The sequence below is a fragment of the Lactuca serriola genome, chromosome 3, assembly GCF_051521515.1.
Source record: "Lactuca serriola cultivar US96UC23 chromosome 3, Lser_US96UC23_V15, whole genome shotgun sequence".
Taxonomy (NCBI): Eukaryota; Viridiplantae; Streptophyta; class Magnoliopsida; order Asterales; family Asteraceae; genus Lactuca; species Lactuca serriola.
In genome coordinates, this window is record NC_136410.1 from 15,566,963 (window position 1) to 15,577,668 (window position 10,706).

Here is a 10,706-nt window from a genome sequence, read left to right on the forward strand (position 1 = left end):
AAGCCTAAGACCTCAGATACTTCCAGTAGGGGCCAGCAGGGTCGGGGCCGATGTGCCAAGTACGATAAACCGCATAGTGGAGCTCGTCGGATAGCAGACTCAGGATGATACGCATGTGGCGAGCCGGGTTACTTGAGCAGGGATTGCTCCAAGAAGGGCCTTATATGTTTCCACTGCAACCAAACTGGCCATAAAAAGGCCGATTGTCCGAGGTTGCAGGGAGGGGGAGGAGCAGTGGCAGAGCCTGCGCCTGCCATGATGAGGACTACCGATGGCCGCCCTGCTAAGGCGGATGCTCCAGCAGTGAAGTGTCGCGCATTTCAGTTGACTACCGAGGAGGCTCAGGTAGTGCCATACATTGTGGTTGGTACGTGTTTATTCTTCTCTGCTCTATGTTTATTTGCATTGCTTACGTGTACATTTTGCTTATGTATAGGGACCTTTTTGGTCAATGGTATGTCGGCTCACGTTCTATTCGACTCGGGTGCTACCCGGTCATTTGTATCTCTTGCACTTAGCAAGAAGTTTCGGGATGCGCCGGGGACTTTGGGTTCTCCGCTTGAGATTCAGATTGCAGATGACCGCACTGTGAGTGCTGTGGTGGTGCATCGGGACTGTGTCCTTGAGATTGCGGATGACTGCACTGTGAGTGTTGCGAGGGTGCATCGGGACTGTGTCCTGAATGTTCTTAGGGAGAGGTTTCGTGTTGATCTACTCCCAATACCATTGCAAGGGATGAAGGTGATTGTCGAGATGGATTAGTTGGTGAACAATGGGGCCATGATCGATTGCGAGCGCCAGTTGGTGAAGGGTCGAACCCCAAGTGGGGGAGAACTAGTTATTCATGGTGATAGGGTCTCACAAGGGCCAACCCTCTGTTCAGCTGCGAGGGCTAGGAGATTGCTTCATCAGGGTTGTTCAGGATTTTTGGCTTATATCTCAGATACGAGGGTTGAGGCCACGACAGATGTGGGCAGTGTGCCGGTTGTACAGGAGTTTCGGGATGTCTTTACCGAGGAGTTACCGGGAGTGCCTTCGGAGAGGCAAGTGGAGTTTCATATTGATTTGGTGTCGGGTGCCGCTCTGATAGCGAAGGTACTGTACCAGATAGCACCTCCCGAGATGTAGGAGCTATCTATGCGGCTTCAGGAGCTGCTAGACCGAGGGTTTATCCGTCCGAGCAGTTCCCCGTAGGGGGCTCCGATCCTGTTCGTGAAAAAGAAGGATGGATCCTACAGGATGTGCATTGATTACCGAGAGTTGAAAAAACTAACGGTGAATAACCATTATCCATTATCGAGGATTGATGATTTGTTCAATCAGTTGCAGGGTGCATCTTGGTTTTCCAAGATTGATCTTCGGTCGGGGTACCATCAGATGAGGATTCGGGATGAAGATATACCAAAGATAGCTTTCAGGACTCAGTACGGGCACTATAAGTTTGTGGTGATGCCATTTAGGCTCACCAGCGCCCCAGCAGTGTTCATGGATCTCATGAACAGAGTGTGCACACCGATGCTGGATCGGTCGATGATCGTTTTTATTGATGATATTCTGGTCTATTCTAAGACCAAGGAGCAGCATGAGCAACATCTGAGAGAGGTATTGGAGACTCTGAGAGTGGAGAAACTTTATGCTAAGTTCTCCAAGTGTGATTTCTGGCTGCGAGATGTTTAGTTTCTGGGGCACATCATCAATCAGGAGGGCATTTTGTTTGATCCAGCCAAGGTTGAGGCAGTGATGCGGAGAAGTACCGAGGAACGCATCCGAGATCCGTAGCTTTTTGGGTTTAGCGGGCTATTATCGGAGATTCATCTAGGATTTCTCCAATATTGTTGTGCCTTTGACCCGCTTGACCAAGAAGAATGTGACATTTCGACGGGGCACGGATCAACAGTTGGCTTTTGAGACCTTGAGACGGAGGTCATGTGAGGCTCCGATTCTAGTACTACCTGAGGGGTTAGATGATTTGGTGGTATATTGTGTTGCATCCATCTCAGGGTTAAAGGTAGTATTGATGCAGAGGGGAATGTGATAACCTACTCCTCGAGGCAGTTGAAGCCTCATGAGGCTAATTACCCTACTCACGACTTTGAATTGGGTGCAGTGGTGTTTTCCCACAAGATTTGGAGGCACTATCTATATGGGGTACGGTGCACTATTTATACTGATCACAAGAGTTTGAAGTATTTGATGGATCAGCAGAACCTCAAAATAAGGTTATTTTGGTCCTTTTATTGATTTTAATGGCACTTGTGAAAATAAGATAAAAGGGCAATGTAGTCTTTCTCTAATCATTTTCAATTGTCAAATGGGATTGGATTATTAAAGCTTGTATGGATTTTTGGGATTTTAGAAGGCAGTCAGGACAATATATCAATGTGATAATCTAAAGTATTGGGGAAAAATTAGAAATAAAGGGCATTGTGGTCTTTTTATGGTTAATGTTTATTTGTCATTTGAAATAGCTTTTTACTTACCATTAGAAAAAGGAATTCCAATCCATCTCTTAACCTTTAATAAACCATCTTTTCTATCACTTATTTTTTTGTGTCCAAAATCTGAATTATGACGACTTGGTAAATATAGTAAATAGCAATATAATTTGAATTTACACGTTTTTTTCCCTGTTTTTTTTTCAGTTTGTTTTGATTTTTTATCAAAGAAAGAAAATTCCCATTACGAGCATTTTCCATTTTCAGGTGTTATATGCACTAAAATAGCAATGTACTTTAAATTTAAATCTTTTTTTTTCTATTTTTTATTTCATCTTTATTCGTCACCAACGTGTAATCTCCGCAATAATTGTAACATGCTGCTTCATCTTGCCCAGATATACATTTACAGAGGCATGATGAAATTTTTTTTGGTTATTGTGTACTACCTTGAAGAAGACACTAAGAAAACCTGAGGTTATTGCTTCGTTGAATAGGCACTCCTCAAGTATCTCTTTTACTCTTCTTATTTCCTGAAAAATATATCTATATAAATTATAATATATATTCTTTAATATGATAATTTTCTACATACTACTTTCAAATATAAAAAATTATCAAAGTACTTTCTTTAATGTGTTTATTAAAATTCCATAATATAAATGCAAGTTGGTAAATAAACAAATAATTGAAATAAATTGTTATTATTGCATTTAGCTTTTCATGAATTATTTCTATCACAGGTATTAAATTTAAGAATTATATACCGTAATGGACATAAATATAAAAAGGTTTAAAATTTTTAATTGTCACATGGAAAGAGGGTGGTGAACCAACTTAGAGTGCTTCAGCATTGGCAGACTTAAAGTCCACTTTTAAACCATTTCGGTGTATGTAAAGTAGGTTGTTATGTATCCAACAGTTTTTTGGGGTTGTTTCTTTAAAGTACGATTGTTCTTATTTATATTCCTTTTTTCCTTTTCCAAAATGATCAAAAATACATATAATGGATTTATCTCAAAAAAGGTAACTAGATGAAATGGTCATAAATTTGAGCAGCTTGAAACAGGAAGGCAAATTGGTCATAAATATGAGAACTATACTGATGAAAAGTCTTGGTCTTCAGCTGCTTTTTAAGGTTAGTTTTTCTTTTATCAGACAACTAAAACTAAAACTGAATATTTATTACTTAATTTTCTCATTATACTTCTGATTTTCACATTCATTTCCAGCAAGCTTTGTTTTGACTGAGGAAGAAGCCATATATGATTAGTGTTGGTACCCTTACATCTATCTTCCTATATCTTCTTTTGTTGGAATCCTTTTTCATTATTAGTATATTATTCAAAGATATTTAGCATGTAATTTAGTTGTTTACCATCAATACAGTATCTTTTGATTGATCATGATCTATGTTGTTAAATTTTTATAGATTTTTATTTTTATTTTTGATGAATATGAATGGACTGGTCAAGACATCTTCAGGTCAAGTCGAATATCTTGAGTGGGGGAAGAAATTGAGGAGATAATGGAAAATAGGAATGAGTTGGAGATGCTCTTTTTCCATCCATCTAAGATAGCAACATGTGATTTCTGTAGTTGGAATTAGATTTGAAAAGACTCAAATTTTTGCCATCTTTGAGCATCCAAAGCATGTATAGTAACCACATTGTTTATTTTTAGTTGTTACATTGAGTTTGAGATTATAGATAATTCTCATTTTTAATGTTTTTATTTTTTCATTATAACATGCCAGCACCCTATTCACTATTTTATGGATATATCATCATAAAAACTACTATGATACATCCCACTTGATCACTCCAAAATTACTCACATAGACGAAAAATAACTGGTCCAAAAAAGCGCTCAAGATATGAGGAATAAGTAGTCCATCGTAGAATACAAACACTTTAAAAACAATCGACCAAAAAAAGGTCACATATTTGGCCCCGCAATACGGGGTCACTCATCTAGTTGATAGTATAGATAGAAAGAATTGGTGGTTGCATTGTTGAAATATGTTATATAGTTGGTTAGCATTTTTAGGTAAAATTTTGATTTTTTTTTTTTTTAAATCCTTCAATGGTCTTGAGACCATTTGGTCTTTTCCTCTTTCCTTTGTGAAGACCCATAACAAGCTCCACTGACACCAGTAAGCCACCACCATAAGACATAGGGGTGGTGTTCACTCATGGGCATGCCCACCAAATCATTCTTACATGCCTTACATAGCCATCGTATTATATGGTCTAAAGAGTGAGTAGGAAAAAGTAAGTGGGATTCATAATAATTTAAAATCTTAAATTATATACAAATAAGAAAAAGAAAAAATATGGGTAAATTGTCATTTTACAAGCATTTGAAAAATGGTATTAATGTGTGGAACCATGTATTCAATTTAAATTGTAGGGTCAATTTTATTTTATTTTATTTTGTTTTGTTTTTTATATGATTGATGTTTAAAACCATATTAAAATTGAGAAGTTTGACTAGAATTTAAATAGATGTAAACCATGGACCAAAAGTGACAATCTACTCTTAGTTATTAAAAGTTAAAAATAAAAGAATTTTTTAATAGCCTATATAAAATTAATTAAGTAGTTTTTGTTTTTAGTCAAGGAAAAGAATGTTGGTCGCCCCTCTTAAATATATAAGCTTCCTTAATTTGTGGGGAAATTGACTGTAAAGAAACTGAGTGAAGTTGTAATGAAGCAAAATTGGTGGAGGTCAGCTTATAATCACTGGGTTTTCAAGTTAGGGATTTTGATGTTGTTAGTTGGTTTTGGATTCAGATTTCATTTATCACAATCGTCCAGTGTGATTCCCAATGTTTCTGATAATAATTTTGGTACTCCTTTTGTGACGAAGAATGAAAAGCCGATTCCTTCAGATTTTGCTGAATCTCCCAAGGTTTTAAACCGAAGTTATCCTAAAGGTATCCATTTCGTACTTGTATATTGTCATTCATTTTCTATTATGGATTTGAATCGAGATTTTAGTTATCTGTAGTTCCGATCTACAATTACTTGTATTCAATTCCTGCAATGGTCACGGGCTAAGATTTGTAGATATTAATGTAATAAATACAAGGCTCGTATTTTTAGTATTTACACAATAATATCATACCCCAGAATAAATCTGGATGCAGATATCTGTTTATGTTCAACCATATCCATACTTTAAACGTGTTTTTTTGAAAAAAATACAAACTTTCTGGAACTGAATGTGTTTCCTGGAAATTGTTGCGAAGACGATGATAAATCAGAAAAGTGCGATATTTTCCATGGTGAATGGATACCGAATTCGGGAGAAGCACCATACACCAATAACACCTGCAGATGGATTGAAAGTGATCAAAACTGTATGTCTAATGGTAGGCCGGACACCGGTTATCTTCACTGGAGGTGGAGTCCGAAAGCTTGTGAATTGCCTCCTTTTGATGCCAAGAAATTTCTTGAAATGATGAGAGGTAAAACGTGGGGTTTTGTTGGCGACTCCATAACTCGGAATCATCTTCAATCCTTCATTTGTCTTCTGTCTCAGGTAAAGCTTTCTTGATATTTAATTTTGAAATCAAGAACAAGTTTATTATATGGTTTCATATGAAAAGTTATGGTCTCTGGTGTAAGTTTCTGTGTCTTGTCTCCTTTAATCAGGTAGAAGATGCCGTTGAACTTTTCCATGATAAAGATTACAAAAACCGGAAATGGCATTTTCCATCCTACAACCTTACAGTATCGGTTATCTGGTCTCCTTTTCTTGCAACAGCCGAGACTTTTGAAGATATAAACCATATTCCGTCCTCTGAGATACAACTCCACGTTGACATTCTTGACAAAACCTGGACCCAACAATTTGACACATGGGATTACGTCATGTTCTCCTCTGGTAAATGGTTTGTAAGAACAGCAATCTACTATGAAAACAATACCATTCTCGGCTGCCATGGCTGTGAGGGAAAGAACTACACTGATCTTGGTTTCAATTATGCTTACCAGAAAGTCATAAATAATCTTTTTGATTTCATTATGAATTCAAACAAACAGAGTACGATTATTTTCAGAACATCGACCCCGGATCACTTTGAAAATGGGCCATGGTCAAATGGCGGGACTTGTGATAGAAGGGTGCCAGCTAAAGAAGGTGAGTTTGAGTTGGGAATATTGAACAGAATCCTACGAGAGGTTGAATTGCCTGAATTTGCAAAAGCAGAAGGTCGAGCTTCTGAAAAAGGGAAGAAATTGAAACTTCTTGATGTGATGCCTCTTTCGATGGTGAGACCAGATGGGCATCCAGGTCCATATAGATATTTTTACCCTTTTGCGAAAGATAAGAAGGCTAAAGTTCAGTATGATTGTTTGCATTGGTGTTTGCCTGGACCAATTGATCAGTGGAATGATTTGTTGATGAAGTTGGTGGTAGATGATTGATGTTGGAGGGATTCCAATTTGATATAAAAACCAAATTTTCATTTTTTTTTTTTTTTTTTTGCTGTCTTGGTTACGTAAAAATAGCAAGGGAATACGTGAATGTGTTGAAATGGAAATCCACGAAAATATTTAATAGCAAAAGCCAAAAAATATGTAGAAATTTTATTATGTAATAACACAACTGATTTGAGTGTAATGAAAAACTATAACGATCTTGAATCTCTAAAAGTATTCGTTTGTCGGCATATTAAAGTATTGATGAGTGGACATATTAATTTAAAATGGAAAGTTCCTCACTGCTAAAATTTTCAAATTATTCGTTTTTGGACATATTCAATTATTAACTGAATATGGAAAGTTGTTCAACGGTAAGATTTTCAAATTTAGGCAAATCATTCCGAATTCCAAAAGATAACCGTTAGAAAGTCACCATAAATCCCTCAAGCAATCACTACACAGTGCACAAACCAACAAAAGATCCTCCTCTTCACACTGCAAATTCAAATACCCAAATGGCCGACGTCGCCACCGCGATTCCCATTGTTATTCCGACAAAGAAGAGAACCAGAAAGCCACTGCACCCCAAAAACTCTTCACAGAATGAATCTAACATTGTCGCCGGAGCTATATCTCAGCCACCATTGGCGTCTGATCACATCTTTGCCGGAAAAGAGAACTCCGACAGCCTTTCTCAACACAAATCTCCAAAGATCAAGAAATCAGGAAAAGGGAAAAATCATCCGAAACCCGAAACAGCATCAGTTTCATTTGAGAAAGAGTTGCAGGAAATGCAAGAGAAGCTTGAAAAGATGACTCTTGAGAAGCAACAAGCAGAGGATCTTTTGAAACTGAAGGAGCAAGAACTCGAGTCACATAACAGAGAGCAAGAGAAAGTTAAAATGGAGCTCAAGAAGTTGAAGAAGTTGAAAGAATTCAAACCCACGATGGTATGTCATTAACTTTTCTGAAACTTCCATCAATCAGGGTTTTCGATAAATAAGTGATTTCAACCAAGAGAATACATTATTTTCTGCATGCAAAATCTTGATTTTAAGTTTGCGAAAGCTTATATAATCGATGGAAGTACTTGATCCTGGCACTAGGGTTTCCATCTTGAATTGGGAATTACTGGGAAACTCAGAATTAGGTTCTTGATTATCTGTTCTACATTTATAATGAAGTCTGCGTTGATTCTTGATTTTGAAAGCTCTTGATTCCGAAACTAGGGTTGAATCTTGAACGAGTAGTCGAGTACTTTTTTGAAACGTAGAAATAGGTTTTAACATATATTTGTTTCACATCTTTAATAATCTGTGTGCTTGATTCTTGGTTCTAGTCTTTGAGAAACTTGATTACCACTTATGAAAGTTCTTGATGATTTGTTCTCAGACACTGCCCGTTTTGCAATCGTTGAAAGACAAAGATCAGGTGAAGAAGAAGAAGAAGAAAGGTTTCACAGATACTAAAAAGCCAGCAACTCCCTACATCATGTGGTGTAAAGATCATTGGACTGAGGCAAGCAACAATCCTTTTTCTTTAATTTCATGTTATATTTTGTAGGTAAAGCCTCTAAGCTTCGATAAATTGATAACATCATGGGGTTTTTATGATTTTTACAGGTCAAGAAAGAAAATCCAGAAGCAGAGTTCAGTGAAGTCGCGAACATTTTGGGGGCGAAATGGAAGACACTCACCCCCGAAGAGAAGAAGCCGTACGAAGAGAAGTATCAAATTGAGAAAGCGGCTTATTCAAAAATTGTGGATAATGAGAAAAGAGAAAGTGAAGCTATGAAGCTTTTGGAAGAAGAACAGAAACAGAAGACAGCTATGGAGTTGCTTGAACAATACATGCAGTTCAAACAAGAAGCAGAAAAAGAGGGAGATATCAAAAAGAACAAGTAATTATCTATTTACCCTTTTCAAGATTTGAAGCAAAAATAAAGTTTTTTTTGAATCAAGTACTTGAAGATTACTATGGTTTATGGATTTTCTTTTTCTGCGTACAGGAAGGAGAAAGATCCATTGAAGCCAAAGCGACCAGAGTCTGCGTATTTCTTGTTTATGAAAGAGAAAAGAGCAGCTCTGATTGCAGAAAGCAAGAGTATGGTCGAGGTAATTTGAGTTTAAAGATCAATTTAGTCAAAATTGTGTGTTTGTGTTTTTTATGAAGAACTAATTAAGGAGTTTGGTTCGTATTTTGGTGATGGTAGATTGCAAAAATCTGTGGAGAAGAATGGAAGAACATGACAGACAAGCAAAAAGCAGGGTATGAAAAAGTGGCCAAGAAGAAGAACAAGCAATATACACAAGAAATGGAGGTGTACAAGCAGAATAAAGAAGAGGAAGCTGAAAATGTTAAGAAGGAAGAAGATGAGCTTTTGAAGGTTCTAAAGCAGGAAGCTTTACAATTGCTTAAAAAGAAAGAGAAAACAGAAACCATCATTAAGGTTTGTGTCCCTAGCTTTTGCTGAGTTAGTTTTGGCATTTGTTTAATTGGGCCTTATTTTTTAGAAAACAAAGGAAGAGAAGACTAAGAAGAAGGAAGAGAAGAAGAACAAGAAGAACGTTGATCCTAACAAGCCCAAGCGTCCTCCATCTTCTTTCTTTCTTTTCAGGTAACTTCTTTTAGATATCCATTTCAAGATTCGAAGCACAGAGTAAATTTTTAGATACCCATTTTAAGATTCGAAGCAAAATAAGTTGTTTGATACTCAATTCAAATTCAATAATCATGTGTTGTTTAAAATGAATCAGCAAAGAAGCAAGGAAGGATTTGTCGAAAGAAAAGGCAGGAATGAGCAATTCCCAACTGACTGCTCTGATTTCCGTGAAGTGGAAGGAATTGGGAGAAGAAGATAAGCAGAAATGGAATGGTGAGGCTGCAGAAGCCATGGAAGCTTACAAGAAGGATATGGAAGAGTATAACAAGAAATGGAATGCAGTAGAGATCCCTAACAACGATAACTAGCACTCACTAATGGCCCTATCATGTTCAACTTGTTCTGTTGAACATCTATTGCCAATTTGCCATGACAATCCAAATTAGCTTTCTTTTTTATGATGATGTCTTTACTCTCAAATATTTAGCCACATATTGGAATTTCTTTCGTTTGCTTCCGTTGTCCCTAGAGGTGAAGTTTTCATTGCCAAATTGTCATGAGTCGTAGAATGAAAATAGAACTCCAAGGCAGAATGTGTGACCTTTGATCCAAGAACATAGAGTCAAAGGCAGAATGTGTGGCTACTAATATTTGTCACACAAAAAAAAAAAAATCACCTTATTTTAAATTTTAAGTAAATTTCAAAAAGAATTGTTTAAAATCCGGTAAATTTTGCATTTGAGAAATTGATCAAACTTAGTTGGTCCTCACGGACAACTATTTGATCAAACTTAAGAACCATTTGATATCAATTTCCCAAAACTTGAATTATTTTGAGTTTTGACACAAACAAGTGAACAACCACAGTGGTGTAGCCGGGATTTTATTTTTGTGGGTGGGCCAAGACCCACTCTTGTCCTATATTGGCTACACCCCTGAACAACCATGTATTTTGCAGTAGATCACTATGAAATTTAAAACTCAAAATCTTCTTAACCATAACTATCCGTTTCACTAGCTTCAAATTGGCAATGAAAATGGGTTTGCAATCGCTTGGAAATTGTTTTCTTTTGCATTCATAAATTGTTCTTTCATTCCTTTGTGAGTTGTGAGAAATTAGTTTTTAAAGTTATTTTAGCATTTAAAATTGAAATGTTGATGAAAATAAGATTTGCATATACCAATATGACAATTTAAAAATAGTGAACAACTTCACAGCGAGTCATTGTGAAATTGTTT

At 36.7% G+C, this 10,706-nt stretch overlaps 2 protein-coding genes across 2 annotated transcripts; both read left to right on the forward strand.

Annotated features, from left to right (window-relative positions):
* The first annotated feature begins 5,071 nt into the window (after window positions 1-5,071).
* LOC145091535 (protein trichome birefringence-like 23) lies at window positions 5,072-7,096 on the forward strand. Its single transcript, XM_079029272.1, has 3 exons — window positions 5,072-5,373; window positions 5,689-5,981; window positions 6,095-7,096. Exons 1-3 carry the CDS (start codon window positions 5,145-5,147, stop codon window positions 6,866-6,868), a joined length of 1,296 nt encoding a protein of 431 aa, XP_078885398.1. The 5' UTR covers window positions 5,072-5,144; the 3' UTR covers window positions 6,869-7,096.
* Window positions 7,097-7,259: 163 nt separating this feature from the next.
* Window positions 7,260-9,984, forward strand: LOC145091534 (high mobility group B protein 13-like). The gene is made up of 7 exons (XM_079029271.1): window positions 7,260-7,815; window positions 8,258-8,383; window positions 8,488-8,765; window positions 8,874-8,979; window positions 9,078-9,314; window positions 9,379-9,482; window positions 9,622-9,984. The coding sequence occupies exons 1-7, from the start codon at window positions 7,381-7,383 to the stop codon at window positions 9,833-9,835; spliced, it is 1,500 nt and encodes a 499-aa protein (XP_078885397.1). The 5' UTR covers window positions 7,260-7,380; the 3' UTR covers window positions 9,836-9,984.
* Window positions 9,985-10,706: the final 722 nt, after the last annotated feature.